This window comes from Alosa alosa, chromosome 9 (genome assembly GCF_017589495.1).
Source record: "Alosa alosa isolate M-15738 ecotype Scorff River chromosome 9, AALO_Geno_1.1, whole genome shotgun sequence".
Lineage (NCBI taxonomy): Eukaryota > Metazoa > Chordata > Actinopteri > Clupeiformes > Clupeidae > Alosa > Alosa alosa.
The window spans coordinates 32,157,594-32,180,118 of record NC_063197.1 but is presented as its reverse complement, the minus strand read 5'-3'; the positions used below and the strand labels follow the sequence as shown (position 1 = coordinate 32,180,118).

Sequence of the window (22,525 nt, the reverse complement as noted above, 5' to 3'; positions counted from 1 at the left end):
AGCACATTGTGGCCACACATTCTCATAATGATCTTTTTTTACCAGCTCCATTCAAATCTCACATGTATAGCACAATATTAACAATGATGAGCATGATATTAAGTTGGTATAAACAGCTTTAATTCCTTTGGAAATAGAAACATGTAATGACATGATGCTAGCTAGACATTTTTAGTTTTGAATTATGAGCCTGGTAGCCACCTAGCTAACTGAGTGGAATGCGTTTCAATCGGCATATCATGTGCTTCATGTAAACAAATTATTTAATTCAGGACTCACCAGTTCCATTACACAAAGGCAAAGACAAACTCTTTCTTCATATTCTTGTCCATTTGCCAAATCATAGTGAGTGCAAAGTGCCCTGGCTCTCAGTTTAGTCAGTAGTTTGAACCTGGTAACAACTCCGCAATCCCCTCTAACCTCGTCTTTGTTGCCTTCATGATTGCCTTTTTACGCTGGCTCTCTCTCCCTATTGTGCGTGCTCAGATGCGTTCCCAATTGAATGGAGTAGCATAACGTTTAAGTTGGATCATAATGGAGAGGACTCGAAAAGTATCATCTCCATGTAACATGCTGTTGGTGCATTTTGACAATGTAAACATTCTCTTACAAGAGTGAAAAACAGTTTGCAGTAAAGCTATTATTTATTGGCTAAATGTTGGTCCCTCCTCTGCCGCTTGGTGCCCTATGCACAGCAACACTGATCACTGTGCTTTTAACATCAGGCAACTTTTTAAACTCCTCACGTTTCCTCTCTATATTCAGCAAACTCATAGACATTCAAATAAACTCTCAGGCTTACGGATTCAGGTATTGTGGCTTCCATTATGTGACATCAGCCCCCCACAAGGGAAGTATGTAAACAAAATGTGTTAATTGCGTTAATATTTTGTAACACGTTATGTATTTCAAAACGAATCGCAGTGATTAACGTGTTAATTTTGACAGCCCTACTTACAATACAAACATGCCGTACCTACACACTGGGTGGAGTCTCCCTGCACCTGGGATAGTGTGGGTGGAGTCTCCCTGCACCTGGGCTAGTGTGGGTGGAGTCTCCCTGCACATGGGTCAGAGGGGGTGGAGTCTCCCTACACCTGGGATAGTGTGGGTGGAGTCTCCCTGCACATGGGTCAGAGGGGGTGGAGTCTCCCTGCACCTGGGCTAGTGTGGGTGGAGTCTCCCTGCACATGGGTCAGAGGGGGTGGAGTCTCCCTACACCTGGGATAGTGTGGGTGGAGTCTCCCTGCACCTGGGCTTGTGTGGGTGGACTCTCCCTGCACCTGGGTCAGAGGGAGTGAGGTCTGGGAGCAGAGATTCCTCTGATATCTTGCCCTAGGCCTTGGTCATCTGTAGGTAGATAGCCGGATTGATTGATTGCAAGAGATTATCGTGTTGACCTTCTTCGTGTGCTGGGTGCCACAGCACGCATCCTTCAGAGACCCCCAGCTGCCACGGGCCAGGAAGTAGTAGATGAAGGCGTCCAGGAAGCAGTTGGTGGACGCCAGGCTGTTGGCCACGTGGACAAACGAGTGGGCAGCCTGCTGCAGACCGCAGTTGTGTGAGTAGGTCTCGCTCAGGAACTTGAGCAGGTAGCCGAAGTGGAGCGGCGAGAAGCAGACGATGAAGATGGCGAGGCTAGCGATGATGATGCGCACTGACTGGCTCTTCCGTGCACCACCACGGTCCATCCTCCTGGCGAGGGTGCGGATCACCGTCACCGAGCAGTATGCGATGATGACGAACGGCACCGCGTAGCCCACCAACACCAGCGTCAGGATGAAGGAGAGGGGCAGCGGCCGTTCCGAGTTCTTCTGGAAGCATCTGAAACCGGACGAGTTCACTGGCGGAGCGTCTACTGAGTGGAACGTGGCGCTCAGGGAGCCGATGACCACCCAGATGCCCACACACACCACCAGCGCCTTCCATGGGGACTTAACCGCCCGCGCCCTGATGGGGTACTTAACGGCCACGTAGCGGACAACGCTGATGGCCACAGTGGTGAAGATGCTGACGTACATGTTGACGAAGTAGGTGGAGACGAAGACCAGGCAGGAGCTGACGGAGAAGGGCCAGGGGTTGAGGTACGAGTACATCCTGAAGGGCAGCGAGACCAGGACGCAGCTGTCGGCCAGCGCCAGGTTGGTCAGGTACACCATCATGTCGCTGCAGTTCCGCCACTGCCGGCAGAAGAGCACCAGTACCGCAGCGTTGACCAGGACACCAAGGACAAACGTTGGGATGGCCGTCACAATCTGGAACATCCGCACCTCCTCCGTGATGGTCAGATTACAGTGAGTCATCTTCACCCTGATACACACAAAATCACGGTCAATGTCAAAGTGAACTTTATCATCCCTCAAGGGGAAATTTGTGTGGTCATGGCACATCTCATCACAACATAAATATTCAGAGATGTAGACAAAACAGTAAACACATAAACATAACAGAAGAAAAAGAAAGAAACCAATAATACAGATCATGGAAATTATGATCTCTCTATTCATATATCTCTCTATTTTTCTCTCTATCCCTCTCTCTATCTATATATATATTTTTCTCTCTCTCCATCTCTCTCTCTATCCATATATCTATCTATTTCTCTATCTCCATCTCTCTCTATCTATATTTATCTATCTCTCTATCCCTCTCTCTATCCATATATCTATTTCTCTCTCTCTCCATGTAGCAACACAAAGAGCCCAGAAGCTGTACAGACAGGCCTTCTCTAACGCTGCCCTTTTCTAGTTAGTTTTTTCTGAATGCATAAACACTAACCGTGATTCTTATATCACAATTTCTAAAATGATTCATTTGTATAGCAAAACCACTCACTGAGTTTGCAAAACTAAAAGCACAAACACTGAACACAAAACACTCAGCTTGCAATTTTGTAACACACACTTTGCACAACTGTAGGTACAATCCACTGCACAGCACTCTTTTTGCAGCTGTAAACAAAACTCACTGCTTTACACTCAATTTCCAAATGATCAACACATTCCTAGCAGATCTATACACGTATGTATGGCTATTATTTACACTATTCTGCCAACTCTCTAGAGGACATTGCATGTGTGACAGGACCGAGAACTGAGCATCAAAACTCTTGTTACTACCTTTAGAAGATTAGGCAGGACAGGCAGTCTGAAGGACAGGCGGAGGCAGAATTATAATCCATACAAAGTTTTATTATTTTATTTTCTCAATAACTTAGCAGGTAACAGTAGAATGGTACTAACAGTGGGCCCACTACATTCACCACAGGTCAGGCTACGCAACACATAGAGACAACAGACTGACAGGCTAACTGGATTGAGCTTACTGGATGTATACAAACCATTTGGGGCGCTATCCCGTACTTCAAGGGATCAATAAAAGGAAATTACAAAACAAAACAATAAGAATTACAGAAATTATAAGCAAACCAAAACCCACAGCAAACCAAAGAAAAATATCAGACACCACAGCAAACCAAAGCAAATAAAGAAACACCACAGCACACAAGCAAAAGGATTTAGCACCAAATAACATACACATTTACCCAAGCATAGCCACCAGCAAAGCGGAGCCAGCATGCAGACAGCACAATAATTAAACACAAGCAGTTAAACACTAACATTGACTAAACAAAACAAAAGCGACAGAATACAAACACATACATGTACATGCTCGTTCTCACACACAAACACGCACACACACATGCACCGCAACCAAACAAATTGAAGCACAAGCACCCACAGATAGCAGATACCCTTCAGCTGACGATAGTCGGCAACAATCTGTTGCATGCTGAGGAAATGACAGGGCCTTAGCAGAGGCAAGCTAGGCTAGAAAACGCCAAGCGGAACAGAACAGCAGCAGTCCATGAATAGCCTACAACAAATAGAGCGTCAATACAATGTCTTAATTAACATCAAATACTGAAATACTACCATAATAAACCTACCATGCAATTACGAGAGAGCGAGGAGAGAGGCCTACCCAAGCGCTAGGATGAGATGAATGACTGCTGTAACAATGCCCAAAGCTTTAGCTATAACTACCATGGCCAACATCAGACAACGGCAAAAAAAAACGCTAACAAAGTAAATATCTTACCTGAAAGGGGAGCTTAGCAAACCCACGATTATGAGTATCCGGAATCCCTTAACTAACAACGTAGTTGGGAGACAATGACCAGACACGGAGCTGGAATTCGCAGCGTTTACGGAGGAGCAGCTTTCCGCCATTGACCACTGCACCCTATTTATGGAGCCGTGTTAATTCCCCCATTTACGAAAGGGGCGAGGCAGCCATGGGAACCAGACAGCCCCACTGCTCCGAGTCATTCTGTCACATTCTACCCCACCAACTTGAGTCACCGTCCCGGTGACAAACCACTAACACTAGGAGGGTGAAAATGACCTAATTCTCCATGGGTTGAGAGCCTGTCACACTACGTGGAAGGGTCTGCGACACTTCCCCAACCGGCCAAGGTAGTCGGTGGAGATTGGAATGGTGACCCGGTCCCACTCGGGTTGTCCTCCGCTGTACTACCTGCCCAGCCTGAGCCGATTGGTTAAAGTATCTGATGCAGGGAAGTCGAAGCATTCTGCTTCATTTACGTCTGCCGGTGCGTCCTCTGCTAACACGGTTGGAACACAGCCCACTGGCCCTGCAGCAGTGGGAATGCCCCCCATTTCTGATCTGGCAGAGATTTTAGATGGCCCAGGGACTACAGCAACTAGGTTGTCACCCTCAGAGTCGCTGCTGGGATGTGGAGAAGCAGGAACCTGCGGTCTAATGTCAGCCTGGGGTTCACTCCCCACCCAAGCCTTCAGCAGCGTCCGATGGACTTGCTTGGCCTGCTGCAAATTGTCAACAGGTGCTATGGTGTACACAGAGCCCCCCTCTGGTGGTACCTTCAGTACCATGTGCATGACTGGACTCCACAGATCTTGGATCTTGTGCCTGCCCCTTACATTCATATCGCGCAGGCACACTCGCTGGCCTTCCACTAGTGGCCAATCATGAATGTGTGCATCGTGGCGGGCCTTACGACTATCAGTTGCCACCTGAAGTCATTCTCGCACGCCCTCAAAGGCCAGTCGAAGCGCTCGCACTGGCCATTCCCGGCCGGGTGGTAGGGAGTGGTGCGAGACTTCTGCACGCCATAAAGGACACAGAGCTGCTGGATGAGGAGCGATTCACTCCTGGCCGGCTGTCCTTGGCGAGTTGGCACCGCTCGCATTGCTGACACCACCGAGCTACGTGTGCCGACATACCTGGCCAATAGCAACGCAATCGTAACAGTTCAGTCGTCCGCTCAATGCCACTTCTCACGCTCACGTCCGGATGTACGAAGACTGACTTGAACGTGAGAATGTGCGGTCCTCCACGCAAACTTCATGTCTGGCGTACGCACATTTCCAATGTGTATCGTCAGTTGGCGACACTTAGAGGCAATGCAGCGCAACAACATTAGTTGATCGCAAGTCTAGGCCTTTATTTGCACAGTATATTGTGAAACGTGGGTTATTAAAAATGATAACACTTTCGAAAGTAGGCCTATGTTTCTTTATAAATGGACATGCAACATGCTGAAAAGTTATGCAACAACCGATCTGTAATGACAACTGTAGACTTATTAGAGGATACGAATAGGGGAATGTGAAACCTATAGCCTACACATATAGATAGAATAGATAGGCTGCCTAATAAGCGCGGATATAAGCTATTTCCCTTAGTGTGATTGACTGCATAGGATACTTTGACTTTCCTCGAGTAAGCATTTGCATTATTGTTGTCACACTTGTGTGCAAATATGGGGATATGATCAGGCATGGACATATTGAGGAAGAGGTCAAAATAGCTACGGTAAATGTTAGCAGAATGAAGAGGGACGTTTCATGGAGGGAGGGCTGTTGTGTGTGTGTGTGTGTGTGTGGAGGGCTGGGTGGGTGCTGCTCCTGCTCCTTCGCTTTCGATTGACATGCATTTGAGGGTTTCTCTGCAACATGCATCAGTAGCAAAGAAGCCATCTGCATTTTACATTGCGCTATTCGATTGTCGTCGACGCGGAGAGGAGAAAAATTAAATAAGTTATCCACAACAAATCAACGAGTGGTCGGCCTCAGAACGCACTCAACTTTTTGGCCAAGAAAAGGCTGGTGTGTTCTGCCACCAGTTTGTGCAAGGGCCCAGCCAATTTGGCAAACCCTTCCACAAACTGCCGATAGTAACTGAAACAAAGAAACGGCCGCAAGTCAGTGACGGTCTTAGGTTGCTGCCACTGAGCTACTGCGTCAATCTTACCTGGGTCAGTGGCAACACCCTGGTCCGACACGACATGGCCCAGGTACTTAACCTGACGCAGAAGAAAACTGCACTTACTCAGGTTAGCCTTGAGGCCCTGTTCCTGTAGCCGACCAAGCACCAACTCCAGCCTCTCCAAATGCTGTTGTATTGTTGATGAAAACACCACAATATCGTCCAGGTACAATAAAAGGCATTGACACTGCTGGTCACCAAATAGCCGTTGCATCAACCGCTGGAATGTTGAGGGAGTGTTGCAAAGCCCAAAAGGCATCCGATTCCACTCAAACAAACCAAACGGTGTGCAAAAGGCTGTCTTTGCTTTGTCCTGCTCTGTGACTGGGACCTGGTTATAGCCACTGGCTAAGTCCAAAGTGGAAAACCACTTGGCTCCAGTCAGGGCATCCAAAGACTCCTCAATCCTCGGTAGAAGAAAAGCATCCTTACGCGTTTTAGCATTAAGCTGCCTATAATCCACACATAGCCGTAAAGAGCCATCTTTCTTGCGGACAAGGACGATTTGAGAGGCGTACGGACTTGAACTTTCCCTAATGACCTGAGACTCTAATAACTGATTTATGTGCGCTTTAACCATTTCATAATCGGAGGGTGGTATACAGCGATATCTCTGCCTTATGGGCGTCTCATCCAAAAGAGGAATATCATGTGACAACAGACTAGTGTAGTACCAGTCACTGTCATCCACTGAGAACACTGATTGATACTTTCCAAGCAATGCCCGAATCTGTTCTTGTTCAGAGCCTGCCAACGATGGCAACTCAATAGCCTCTATCTGCTCCTGGATAGAAGGCTTCGCTACCTGGGCGGTCTGAGAGGTTGCAGTAACAGGCGAAACCTCTGTCACCCCTGTGGGCAAACTTACTATGTGAATGCACTGCAACACGCCTAGGGAAGTGCGGGGATACAGCAAGACATCGGTAGTACCAACATTGACGACAGGAATGGATGCCGTGCCATGGACCACTGGTACTAGAGAAGGTGAAGCCAGCAATCCTAGAGGCAGCCCGAACTCTGAGGGTTCAAACAATACAATACCAGCAGCCAACTGAGTCAAACAAGTGGCTGAAACAAACTTCACAGTGCCACCAGGAATGCGGCAGGTTCTTCTACCCTGAACCTTAGCCCGGCCCAGGCTGTGAGGAAGCTGGGTCTCTGCCCGATGGCAGCTTTGGAAGGCCTGAAAAAGGGATGGGGCTTGCGAAATCAATGGCACTTCGAACAGTGACCCACCATATTGACCAAAAAATTCACAATAACACTTCCGGAGAACATTCAATCCCAATACACCTGGGTCCTTAGAAACCTGGCTGCCGGGAGGATCTTTTACAACCAGTATGCCACAGTTGGGCAGCAGCTTGCCACAGAGCTCTACCCCCAGTTGAGCATAGCCGAGATAACGAATGGCCAGTCCATTTGCTGCCCGGAGTTGCAACCACTGACATGGCCGTAGGTTGCCCTGCTCCTGGTTCTCAAGATATCTATGAAAAAATGTTTCTGTAACCGTAGTTACCATGGAACCAGTGTCAATTAGACAAGGTACAGGGACCCCCCCCAATACAAACATCCAGGTGAGGGCAAGATAACATCCCACCCAGACTCCCAGACCCCTCTGAGCCTATCGATTCCCCTCCGAAACTGTGGCTCGACAACTTGGTGGGTACTAGTTTTCCGGCAAGGTAGCGGAGGGCTGTGGGCAGTCCCTGTCAGACGGGGCAAGGGATTGAGAACGAGGGTAAACACGCTCCACCTCACATTCCCGTGCATAATGACCGGGACGATGACACCGGCGGCAAATCACTGGCTGCTGGGCACGATAAGGACAACATGACTGAGTCTGCCCTTGCATCAGCGCAAGGCTCTGGGTCAACTGGGCCAATTGCTCTTGCTGTTGTTTCAGCAGCTGCTTTATTTCATTAATTTCTTAAACATTTTTATCAGAATAACTATCCGCAGATGGCCGAGGCGACCCCTGGACACCATATTGAATAACGTGTCCTCTAGCGCCCCTGGACACCATATTGAATATCGTGTGCAGTTGGGAGGGAATAACTCCTTCCTCTAGCGCCCCCGGGGAGACCTTCACGCTCGCAGCGCATTGCCTCTGCACGCACCTCCAATAAAGTGGAAACTGGCTCCCTTCGCACAAATTGCTTCAGCTCTCGACACAATGCACTATCCAACACATGCTCGGTAAACTGGTCACGCAGCAACACCTCGGAATTTGGAACTGCATCAGGAGCAGACTGTTTTACCCGGTCCATTAAGCTCAAAAGTGCTAAAGAAAATTCTTGTAACGTCTCACCCTCCTGTGAGAAAAGAATGCTTCCTGTAGCGCGACATACGATTTTGAACATCCATACAATTCCCTCAATATGGCGATAATCTTCTCTGGGTCATTCCACACTAGAGCAAAATTGTATTTCTTCCCCGGCCTCTCCTCATAGATGGTCAAATAGAAAGAAGGCCTGATCGACTACAGTCAAATGGCGAGCACGCATACACGCCTGCGCTTCCTCTATCCATTCATCAATGTTCAAGCCGGACCTTCCACTGAAGGAAGGACACTTACGGTCTCTCGGCACAAACACCAGTCTCTCCGCAATGGGGGCGCTACCAGAATTAGATGTTGATGGTGAGCCATCGGGAGGCACAGCTGGCGTACGCTCTTGGCGCAATTTTTAATTGTCTGCTCGCAATTGTGACACTAACTGTCTAAGTTCTGCCAACTGCTCTTCCATTATTATTCAACAGGGGTGCACTTACTAGACAGATGGTGAGAAGTCAAGTTCGCCCGAGGAGACCTTCCAATGGTAGCTGCTGCTGTTCTGTTCTAACCACTCACAGAGAGAGAGAGAAAAAGACAGAGAGAGAGAGAGACACACACAATCCAAATAACCACTCATACACACCACGATAGAACACACACTACCCGTTACACAGACACCTCCGCCATGATTCAGACTTGACCCAGCTCGCAGTGCCAATTGTGACAGGACCGAGAACTGAGCATCAAAACTCTTGTTACTACCTTTAGATTATGCAGGACAGGCAGTCTGAAGAACAGGCGGAGGCAGAATTATAATCCATACAAAGTTTTATTATTTTATTTTCTCAATAACTTAACAGTAGAATGGTACTAACAGTGGGCCCACTACATTCACCACAGGTCAGGCTACACAACACATAGAGACAACAGGCTGACAGGCTAACTGGATTGATCTTACCGGATGTATACAAACCATTTGGGGCGCTATCCCGTACTTCAAGGGATCAGTAAAAGGAAATTACAAAACAAAACAATAAGAATTACAGAAACTAGATGTACCGCAGAGTGGTACAAAATATGACCGCCGCCTAGTCCAGCACATTTTTTCCACAAAAATAAATCACGCTGAAAGGCCTATATGATTCTAACTGTCTCACTAAATTGCATTATCCACACGCAATTCTCACTGGTATCTGCTAACAAGTACCAAAACATGATTAGTTCATAGATTTCACATGTAAAATTAATTTTATACAACCCCACCCCCATCTTGCCTGTTCATAATTCTGAGAAATTCTTGAATTGTGTGCATGTGTGTCTGTACATGTTTATGTGTGTGTGTGTGTGTGCGTGCGTGCTTGTGTGTGTGCCTGCGTATGTGCCTGTGTTTGCATGTGTACATATGTCTACTGTGTGAGTATGTGTCATTGTATGATTACTGTGAATGTATGTGTGTACGTGTGTATCTGTTTATGCACATGTGTGCATCTGGAATGGGTTAACATGACCCCTGGAGGCAAACATACGGAAAAAATTGGTCATCCTAGGCCCTACGGTTCTCAAGATATTCACAGAAAACTGTGTCTGCCCTACCCTCCTTTCGGGGGGTCCAGTCCAGCGGGGGGGCTACAGATCAAAACGAAAAATGATGGTTCCATGCTATCCATGTGGGGTTACATGCCCACCAAGTTTCGTATACCCCGGTCTTTCAGTGTCCTACACATAAATTATTTTATTGTAAGGCCCCCCATTAACGAAAGTCATAATGATCCTACACTTTCAATTTTGTGCAGTTTTGACCATGTCAGCCAGAGATATTGTGATGAAAACACCTAATTTTTTGCTTTTTAATTTTTAACTAGGTGGCGCTATACATAAAATAAGTGGTAATGGGATGGGTTGACATGCCCCCTTAAGACCAACATACAAAAAAAAAGGTGGCCCTACGGTTCTCAAAATATTCACAGAAAACTGTCTCCGGCCACCTACAGGCCAGTTGGTGTATAGTAACATAAATTAATTTATTGTGTGGCCCCCCATGAACGGAATTCCCCGAAACTTGCGTGCATTCAGAGGGTGTCATAATGATCCTACACTTCCTGCAGTTTTTTCATGCAGTTTTGACTATGTTAGGTCACAGATACCTGCGATTACAACACCTAATTTTTACTTTTTTGTGTTTAACTAGGTGGCGCTATACATGAAATGAGTTTATGGAATGGGTTGACATGGCCCCTTGAAATCAACATACAAAAAAATGGTTCTTCTAAACCCTACGGTTCTCGAGATATTCACAGAAAACTGTGTCTGCCCTACCCTCCTTTCGGGGGTCCAGTCCAGCGGGGGGGCTACAGATCAAACGAAAAACGATCATAATTATAAGCAAATCAAAACCCACAGCAAACCAAAGAAAAATTTTAGAGACACCACAGCAAACCAAAGCAAATAAAGAAACACCACAGCACACAAGCAAAAGGATTTAGCACCAAATGACGTATACACAGTTACCCAAGCATAGCCACCAGCAAAGCGGAGCCAGCATGCAGACAGCACAATAATTAAACACAAGCAGTTAAACACTAACATTGACTAAACAAAACAAAAGCGACAGAATACAAACACATACATGTACATGCTCGTTCTAACACACAAACACGCACACACACGTGCACCGCAACCAAACAAATTGAAGCACAAGCACCCACAGATAGCAGATACCCTTCGGCTGACGAAAGTCGGCAACAATCTGTTGCACGCTGCGCAAAGGAAACTTACGGTTCTTCGATGTTGGCCCCGGCGGGCGTGAAGTCGTCGTCCGCGGCGCTGAGCCGACGATCGCTCGCCTACCGCTTTCCTAGACCTAGCCCCGCAGCCCTGCCTAATTTTGGATTAAACAATGCCCTCTAAGTATTTATGCCGAATAAATGTAGTGAAAAATGGGACGCAAGGCCGTTTGCGGCCATACAAATGAGACAAATAAGACAAGCGTGTCAATCAAAGGGTACACAGACGACCGGTTAAAGGGCCAGTGTTGATTTCTCCCATCAAAGCATTTATGAACATGCTTTTTATGCCAATTGTCTATTTGTAATTGTAATTAATGTTCATTTGTTTGTTGTTTATTAAAGCATGGCTTTATTTCAACCAGCTTTTATAGTGTGTTCATTTATTAATTGTTTATTAAAGCATGGATTTATTTCAACCAGCTTTTATGGTGATTTTTGTCCTTCACAAAAACAGACAGAGTATTTAAGCAACTAATGTTTATATTTATTAAAGACAATTTTTTTTATAAGAAAACTATACATACTTAAGTGGTTGCTGAGAGGAGGAGAGACTGGAAGAGGGGACCACTTAACACACAATGGGACAGAGCGGTTGCACTTTAAACACACCGATTTACACTTCAAATTTCAGTACAGTATTTTTATCACAGCAACCCAAGGGTCTTGCAAAGATACCTACGTTTTCAGATGTTAATTTGATGCATTATTTCGAATGCGAGAGGCCTCTTTAGGAGGCTACACAATCTGTGCCCATTCATTTCAATGCATTCTTATGGAAATCGCAGTTACACTTTAAACACAAAGTGTGTATATTTACGCTTAGAATTTCGCTACAGCATTTATATCACAGCCACCCAAGGGTCTCACGAAGATAACTACGTTTTCAGATTTTAATATTATGCATTATTTCGAATTTGAGAGGGCTCATTAAGAGGCTGTGTTTTCCATTCATTCCAATGGGCAACGATCACGGTTACACTTTATACAGAAAGTTTGTATATTTACGCTTAGAATTTCACTACAGCATTTATATCACAGCAACCCAAGGGTCTTGCAAAGATACCTACATTTTCAGATTTTAATTTGATGCATTATTTCGAACGTGAGAGGCCTCTTTAGGAGGCTACACAATCTGTGCCCATTCATTTCAATGCATTCGCGGTTACACTTTAAACACAACGTTTGTATATTTACGCTTAGAATTTCGCTACAGCATTTATATCACAGCCACCCAAGGGTCTCACGAAGATAACTACGTTTTCAGATTTTAATATTATGCATTATTTCGAATTTGAGAGGGCTCGTTAGGAGACTGTGTTTTCCATTGATTCCTATGGGAAACGATCGCGGTTACACTTTAAACATAAAGTTTGTATATTTACGCTTCGAATATCGCTACAGCATTTATATCACAGCTACCCAAGGGTCTTACGAAGATAACTACGTTTTCAGATTTTAATCTTATGCATTTTTCCAAACGCGAGAGCTTTCGTTAGGAGGCTACACAATCTGTGCCCATTCATTTCAATGCATTCGCGGTTACACTTTAAACATAAAGTTCGTATTTTTACACTTCGAATTTCGCTACAGCATTTACATCACTGCTAAAGTTGTCCGACCACATACAAAAAACATAACTTACGTGTTGTTTAGATATGAGAAACTTTTACTACGAGCCGTGAAAAGTAGAGTGTCTAGAGCGGGAGAGACGACCGTAAACTTCAACTCAAAACTTCGCGCTAGGGAATTCAGCCAATCACGGACCAGAATGTAATAGAACAAGCCAATGAAACATTGCAAGGTTTGTTGTAAAGGCGGGACATGCAAATAAGACAAGCCAATGACGGGCCAGACAAATGAGACACAGATAAGACACGGGTAAGGAGAAGAAGCCGATCCCGGAAGAGGAAAACGACAGTGCCTTAGCAGAGGCAAGCTAGGCTAAAACACGCCAAGCAGAACGGAAGAGAACAGCTTAGTCCATGAATAGCCCTCCGTCCCACGGAACTGACAACTGACACTTCGCTGCAACACAAACAATTATATGTATTCACCTCTATTCACACACAATGAGGCATTATTTTCAGTTGTGATTGAGCTGTCTATTTGGAGAATCTACAACAGGTCTGCACAATGAATTTTGAAAGGCAACTGCGACTATTGTACGTCTGCCCCATTTCTGATACCGTGGGGGAAGAAAATTAAACCGTGGGGGGCCGCCACTACCAAATCAACATAGAGGAAACACTGCGGGGTCATCCCTATGTTCCCCAGGTCCTATGTTCCCCGCTCGGGGTTAGGGTTAGGGTTTTAAAAAAGGGTCCTATGTTCCCCAGTCCCATACAAAGCGGGGAACATAGGACCGGGGAACATAGGACCCGGGGAACATAGGTACGCTCCCCTGAAATACTACCATAATAAACCTACCGCGCAATTACGAGATAGCGAGGAGAGAGGCGCTAGGATGAGATGAATGACTGCTGTAACAATGCCCAGAGCTTTAGCTATAACTACCATGGCCAACATCAGACAACGAAAAAAAAAAAAAATGACAAAGAAGTCCGCACACTCGAGCTCCATTATTTATTTATTTTTATTCACCACATGTGACGTTTCGGGACACACTGCCCTTCCTCTGTAGCCAACATCAGACAACGGCAAAACGCTAACAAAGTAAATATCTTACCTGAAAGGGGAGCTTAGCAAACCCACGATTACTGAGCAGAGCAGTGGATGAGTGCACGCCGGACAACACAAGCCGTATCAGTGCTAAAAAGTAAACAGAACGTTCTGACAGCCCCACTGCTCCGAGTCATTCTGTCACACATGTGATGTAGACGAAATTTTGAGACGACACAATGTAGACTGATTTTTTTTCTCATTAAAATTGCTATTTTTGTTTTAACTTGGAAAAACACACTTGTGTAAACATGTGTGTAAATAAACAGTGTAAATAAAACATAAACATAAACAGTGTAAATAAAAAGTATGACCTCAAACTGACATAGCCTGTGCACAGAGAAAGCAAAAGCCAGATATGTTTTTTATTCATACCATCCATGAGTAATTTGTTGGCACATTGTGTGCTAATTATTGTGATGGCTTTGATACGAAAACACAATTTTACGAATGTGTGAAGAGTTAAGCAAGGTGTGTTAGCTTTTGCAAGAGAACTACAATGTTTTGCTTGGTGAAAGGTTTTCCTATTTGTGTGTAGAGTTTTGCAAAAATAGCCAATAGTTACAAAAAATGTGCTGAAGCAATAATGTAATATAAAACTCTAATACATCAAGACAAATGAAGCACAACTGGGATAATCAGGAGATGAGTGGAACTTATTAGGAAATACTACGTGGTGCCATTTAGGCAGCTGGAAGTTCTTGGCACAAAGTGCAGTTTAGTTTAGGAGAGCAGTAAACCAAACAACCACTGAGAGCACCGAGTTTCTCATGGAGAGAAAGGCTTTCCTAAGAAGAACTCCAGCACTCTGGATTCAGGATTGCAGTCCAGAGTATAACCATATATAAGTAGTTGTTTAAACCTCAAATATCTAATGTGGTTAAAATTATTATTATTATTATTATTATTATTATTAATGTTTATTTGATATGGACATAGCAATTACATTGGACAACCCAGATGCATTGTTTGAGTGTTTATAGCACAGGTGCTAATTCGCAACACTTGTCCATAGGCGGCTTTTGAAAAGGTAGAGCAATTAAAATCTCAAGAAAGGAAAGAGGAAAAACCAGTCAAAGATAGAAAAAAAAAACAGAAAGGAAAAAAGAGATCAGAGAAATACAAACAATTTTCAATGTAAGGAACATAAATAAGATACAGAGCAAAGGCAATCTGAGCAAGCAGTCAAGTTAGGGACTGTTCGTTATTTATTTAAGGGGCCACCGGAGGAGTTTTGGGGAGCGTTAGTCAAAAAAGACGTGACCCTCCCTCGCCAGCAAGACATTTTTCTATGACCCTCCAAAGTGATTGAGAAAAAACGCATGACCCTCCCCAACAATTTATTGATGCCTTCTGTCTACTGGGTCAATTTGGGAGCTTGCATGCTACCACTCCTTCCTTGAAATGCCTTGAAAAGACTGTCGTTTGCACAATTTCACAAATATTCACCGGGACAGAAACATACCTGTCAACTTTTTCCAGGTTTATCACGTATTTGAACTTTTCCCCCCGCTGTCTTAGGAGGAGCTGCAGGGCCGTCGCAAGGGGGTGCGAGGTCCTTTCACTTACGTGCATGAAATCATGCGATAGCCTACTTTACATGTACCTACCTGTCGGTGCATAATAGTAGGCTAATAGGCTACACAAGCTTGTGAGGGGGAATTGTATAGCCTATAGCTGAGTCACATAGGCTATTTGGCCATAAGCCGTTTAGGCTAGGCTACATCACAAAACCAAACTAGTGTAACAAAGCACTTTAACAGAGGGAATTGGGCATGAATCATTGTGCTGAACGCTATTTGTCAATGAGCAGAAACACACTCGACATTCAAACTATTGATAAGATGTGCACTATGGAAACTGGTCTGTAGGCTAACATTGGACAAATAAATGACATTGACTCGCCATATCCTGACTCAGAATAAAAAACATTTTCTTGCTTACTTTGCCGCAAACTCAGCCATGAAATCATGGGCGTGCATGTAGCCTAACGCATTTTTCGATTTATAGAAAGGTCCGATGCCAGCCACTGATCGCAATTTAAAAGTTCGGTGAGGTTCGTTCAATCTTTTTAAGTTTTAAGTGCCTATCTAGGCCTATCTGTCCCCTTTTGAATTATATCTCGAGCCTATTAGAGGTATCACACAGTGCGTTATGATATGAAAAAACGTCAGGATAGATTTTTATAGACGGTTATGAGGAGCAATGTTTGAGTCCTTTGTTAAAAGCTTTTCTGTTAGTTTCTAACTTTAGCTCAGTGGGTAGAGAATTCCAAAGTTTAGCCCCCTTTACAGAGAGAGCAGACTGGCAGAAAGAAGTCTTGCATCTAGGGATGGAAAATAGCCAGGAGGATGGGAAACACACTCGCCTGGCCAGACATTTCACTCTGCTGCACTCTGACCTGCCCCATGTCACAAGGGAAGCCTTTAGTGGTTAGCAGGCCCGTAGCCAGCTTTGGGGTCACTAAGGTCAAAATAACATTTAAAACGTTTTTATTTCTTTAACCTTAAATGACATACTTAATATCCATAGTATTGTAGCGTTGGTGGATGTACATGTCTAATGACATTAGACAGTACTGCAGCAATCTCACCCTCAGACAAGAATCACCTTTGGCCAGGACCGCCATTTATTGGAACAGGAAGACTCAAACACATTCAGACATACTAGGACAGGGCAACACAGGGGTAGTCTCAGCCGCACATGCTACACACAATAAGGGTTTACCACACACATCAACACGGGGATAAACACATGAGGTACAACCAAAGAGACTAACACGCTAACAAATACACAACATGGTACACGCAACTACAACTATTATAACCGACATTACACATTCTAGCATTCACTCGCACTGCATTCTGGGAGACACTCATTCAACGTTAAACATGTACATCCACCGACGCTACAGTATTTTACTGCTCTGTAATGTTCTAATGACATTCGTTCAGCAAGGCACATTCATATAATGGCTCCACATAGCCTATCTTGCTGCCTGAACTATCAATTCTTTGATAATACAGTTTTTTCTGATTGCTTAAGCACTTTTTGCTTTTGTAACTATGGCTTTTTTTGCAAAACTCTACACACAAATAGGAAAACCTTTCACCCAATCAGCAAAACATTGTAGTTCTCTTGCAAAAGCTAACACACCTTGCTTAACTCTTCACACCTTCGTAAAAATAGTGTTTTTGTATCAAACAGTAAACACAAGCCATCACAATAATAAGCACACAATGTGCCAACGAATTACTCACTGATGGTATGAATAAAAACACATCTGGCTTTTGCTTTCTCTGTGCACAAGGTAGACTATGTCAGTTTGAGGTCATACTTTTGTCATAGTTCTGTAAACATACAGGGATCCAAACTTCAAGTATTGGTGTTTATTTACACACATCAAAACAAACACAAAGGTGTTTTCCCAAGTCAAAACACAAAATAGCAATTTCACTGAGACAAAAAAAATCAGTATACATTGTGTCGTCTCTCTCAAAACTTTGTCTACATCACATGCAATGTCCTAGTCCAAGGCACATTAGGAAAATATATTCTGGAATGCCGTATCCAGGCCTGACATGACAATATCCCCACATGTAGACTGATTTTTTTGCCTGTAAAAGGGCTATTTCTTCCTCTAACTTCACCTCCTTGTCCTTGTCATCCTCTCTCATTCGCTTCTTCACCTCTGCGTCCTCTTCCTCCTCCTCTTCCCCCTACTTCTTCACCTCCACATCCTATTCTTCGGCCTCCTCTAATTCTTACTCTTCTCACTCTTCCTGCTCCCTCCATTGTACATTACATGTGGCTTATTTATAGTGCTTATTGCAAAGTGAACTAATTATCTAAAACAGTTTTCACATGAGAAAGTGTGCCAGAGAGTTGGCAAAATAGTGTAAATAGTGTAAATAATGTGTATAGATTTGCAAGGAGTGTGTTGATCATTTGGAAATTGAGTGTAAAGCAGTGAGTTGTGTTTACAGTTCTGCAAAAGAGTGCTGTGCAGTGGATTGTGCCTCCAGTTGTGCAAAGTGTGTTACAAAATTGCAAACTGAGTGCAAAGCAATGTTTGTGCTTTTAGTTTTGCGAACTCAGTGAGTGGTTTTGCTATAAGAATTAATAGTTTTAGAAATTGTGCTATAAGAATGTTTATAGAGTTTAAGCATTCAGAAAAAACTGTAACTAATTAAACACTGTCCATCCCGAGAAAATAAGCTACATAGTGGAGGGCAAACATGTCAAAATGATTTTTTATAAAACACAGCAGATGCATTTCTGGCTAAAATATCCTAATTTACATCATCAGCCCCATGAGGGAGAGAGGGGAGGCGGCCAGCAGGGAAGAATGGAGGAGGACAGACAGGAGAGGGATGGAGAAGAGGGAATACAGAGAGGAGAGGGATGGAGAGGTGGAATACAGAGAGGAGAGGGGTGGAGAGGTGGAATACAGAGAGGAGAGGTGGAATATAGAGGAGAGGGGTAGAGAGGTGGAATATAGAGGAGAGGAGTGGAGAGATGGAATATAGAGAGGAGATGGGTGGAGAGGTGGAATATAGAGAGGAGAGGGGTGGAGAGGAGAGCCATACAGTCAGAACAGGACAGAGGGCAGTATTTGTGAGTCATTAGAATTTTTCAGAAGATCAGACTTTCAGTCGAAACACCAATAACGTTTTTTGTTTTTTTGCCAATAGCACTTTTAGGTGCTGCTATTTTCATTCATAGCAGTGTTTCCCATACATTGACTAATCTGTGGCGGGGCGCCACAAAATAAAAATCGGCCGCCACAGATTATTATTCTATGTTTAATTTAATTTAATTTAAATATAAGGTCAAATCCTTGCATTGCCATTGAGCTGCGTTTTTTACGTGAGTGAGTGCGCAGCCAACGTCAACATACAGTAGTTCTTTGCCGACAGTCCTCGGCCTTGTGGATAAAACAAAAGGTGAAGTGAAATCTGCAACTATTTCGGATACATCACAAATAGTGAAGGCAAGCCATCAGGTACACAGAGGCCCGTTTGTGAAATATGTTTCAAAGCAGTAGGCTACGCATGGAACTTGGCTAAACACCTCACAGACATATCCCAACATTTTTGTTTAAAGAACGACAGGTTAACGAATATGCTATAGAAAACACGACTACATGGTTAGTGGCAAGTTCTTCTCTTCTGTTTTAGTCTAGCCTAAGTGAAAGCGAGTATGGTTCTCTGGGATAAAGTTTAACCTTCCTTCATCAATGAATTTTTGAGACATAATGAGCTGTAATCATTTTGTGAGACATAACGAGCTGTAATCATAGGGTGCTAACATTGATGAAAGTGCAATGTTCACGCCAGAATAACATTACCATAACTTGTAAACAATCTATTTCATGTTCGGTCAGTACTACTGGTAATATTTGTCATGGCATGTAGACTGCAATTTGTTCAATAAGTATTGTCCAGATGTAGGATAGGCTACCCGAAATGCACTAATTAAAGCCCACAGCATCAAAGCGTGTTGAGTCCTAATAATAATAGCGGGTTATTGTTACGTGGTAGCAAATCATGTTATCAAAGAAATAGACGTAGGCTAATGTAGGAATGCACACAGACATATTGCAACAGGTAATGGTGTAGGCCTATCTGACGAAGACCTGAGTGGTTGGAACGTCGCACTTGTACACTGGGCGCAAAGAAGACTATCCTCACATTTTTCCCTTTGCAACTGTCAAAGAAATCCCATGAATCCTTTATTGGCAAAACACAACACAATGTAAATGACCTATAACAAAAAATAAAGGACTTAATCACACAAAGTAGGCCTACTATTTTACTGAATATAAAAATAATAATTATGTAGGAAGTTTAGAACCCAGAATTGACCTGCACACTACAAAAGTGCACCGAATTCAACACAAATTACTAAATACACTTGGAGGAGGTATGAGTCCTTTCTTTTCCAGATATCTTAGGATTTCGCCGTAGTATCGTTTCAGTATCGAGCATCGTGATATTTATGGCAGGTATCGTATCGAAGTCATCATTTTGGTATCGTGACAACACTAGTTTGGATGTTGAATTTAACATGCTTTTAAAGTGACAGGCACTCAATTAGACCTATACACTACCAAGACGATCTTAATCCCCCCCCCCTCCCGTTGTTCAAGTCAGCTACCGCCACAAATTGAATCCAATTCTGTGGGAAACACTGCATAGCATACACAGATGCAACATAACCCTATTTGAAGTGCACCGCCCTATCTCAAGCACTTACCTGACTGTGAAATTATTCCCGTGGGGTTTGGCTTCCTTTCTAAACAATCGATTGCCTTTCTGTTTCTTTTGATTTTTCTACTGTAGAACAAATACAGAAAAAAAGCACCTGGAGCCTCACAGTCCTGAAAAGCGGACATTTGTGGTGAGCTGAACCCACACCTCAGTAAGTTTTACCCGTTTACAGTTTTCAGATTTGTCTAGTTTACAAGACAATAGTTTACGAAACATCTGCAAGTGGTGTCGTGGTATTACAGTCCTCACACAGATTAACCAGAAACATGAGGATGGGCATCTTATTCCAAGTAAACGGAGCGGCCTGTGGGAGGTAGCCTACTAGACTGTGCTTGTCTTGTCGAATTCTTGCAATCTGAATATTTGGAAGGTCAGTAACATTTTGAGGCCCGTCCTTAATAAATAACTGCACCTGTAAGTACAGTGCAGTCATACTACAGTGTACAGTACATTACAGTAGTATTTTCATGTCCAAAATACTGTCTTTCTGTAGTAAAGTACAGTACTATGCAGTGTTGAGTCAATATGCCTCGAGTCCGAATCCAGGTTCGAGTCTCCAGTGTTCAAGTCCGAGTCAAGTCCAAGTCATTAAAAAAACATCCAAGTCAAGTCCACTACTCATCCGAGTCGAGTCCAAGTCGAAGTCCATCTCTCCCTCTCCATCTGACTGAGGAAGGGCCGTAAGGGCTTGAAACGTTACCAATAAAAAAAATACTTTAAAGGGGAGCTCTACAGTGTGCAGATTTTCAGTTTCATTAAGTGAGCCTTTACATTGGCTAAAGACCCTGAAAGTGTCAGATTCAACTCAGGGATCAAAACCAAAATCACCTGTGAATTCCATATTTGCTCCACAATTGAGCAATGCCAGACCGAACTTCCCGACATCAAATGTTGTGGGCGGGCTAGGGGTACATAGGCCTGTGTGTGAAAAATGTCAAGCGCACACCCTGATTAATTTGCCTCTTTCACCTGATTGTCGTTGAGAAATCTCAGATTTGATTCAACATGGGTTATAGGTCGAAAGTTGAATGAACGAGTACTTATGTCCTTTTGATTTCTTACAGGTTGGGTCGTTGTTGCCCATAACACGCTAGCATTGTGCTAATGAATGACGTCATTGACACGTTTGAAAGTCTTTTAAGAACAATTAAGTGACTTTAAAAAATATAATACTCAACCAAGTGTATTTTCTTTGCCTCCCCTTTCAAATACAATATTCAAATTACTTGACAAAAAGTTATATCCCGAGAAAAGTGGATTTTGAGGGGTACAGCTCCATAGACCTCCATGCATTCTGCACTCGTGGACGAGCGCCCTCATGTGGAACCACAGAAGGAACCGCAACCAGTTCAGAAACCGGAAGTTTTCCGAGAGTGGAAGTTCTCCCCTTATTAGACATTATTTGGTATGTAGATGACAAATAGCAGAATTCAGACTGTCCATGTGTCACACACTTATAAAAAATGGCAATTGTTAAGAATTTATATGGAAATGTTGTAGGTCTGGTAGGTTCAAGTTCTGTCATATTAAATTTATTGGATTTGTATTTCACTTTTGACTTAAAATAATCATCCAAACATAAAAATGTCATATGGTGTGACTGTCCACCATGTCGCCTTGAACTTCCTAAAAAAGAGTGTATATCAAATAAAAGTATAATTACTTTAAAGTTTTACCATGCATATAAAATAATTGGATGTTTTTTACAACCACAAAAGTTTTGATGTTTATGCATGCTGTCCAACTAAGTTATAATCAAATATATTTTGTCCATAAAATGGTTGTCATATGGCATTGACACTATATTGTATATTTTGACTGTGCATTCATTTGGACATTATTATTGTGAAGAGGACCCTGCTTAATCAGGAAGTAGCAATAGAATGTCAGGAGTAATTGGCAACGTCAAGAGGTGAGTTCTGCTTTTTAGATTTTTATATAAAAAGCTTTGAATTGACATCATCAATCATTGGCCAAATTTTAGTGTCTTATGGTGTGACATCATTTGCCTAAAAAGTAGCTATTTTCCACAAATATTCTTCATGAATTCTTAAAAAGCACTGCTGCTATGTGGTCAGTTGCATGCTAAATAATAGTTAGCTGTATTTAACTGTCTAGAAAATTAGCTTAACTGTCAAAATGTCATATAGTGTGACGCTGCATCATATGGTGTGACAGCTTTTTTTTCAAGTCACACTATATGA

The 22,525-nt window shown here is 43.4% G+C and overlaps 1 protein-coding gene across 1 annotated transcript; it reads right to left on the bottom strand.

Annotated features, from left to right (window-relative positions):
• Window positions 1-268: 268 nt before the first annotated feature.
• Window positions 269-14,117, bottom strand: LOC125301183 (G-protein coupled receptor 35-like). The gene is made up of 2 exons (XM_048253538.1): window positions 14,057-14,117; window positions 269-2,310 (listed from the first exon to the last, which is right to left on the bottom strand). Exon 2 carries the CDS (start codon window positions 2,301-2,303, stop codon window positions 1,347-1,349), a length of 957 nt encoding a protein of 318 aa, XP_048109495.1. The 5' UTR covers window positions 2,304-2,310; window positions 14,057-14,117; the 3' UTR covers window positions 269-1,346.
• Window positions 14,118-22,525: the final 8,408 nt, after the last annotated feature.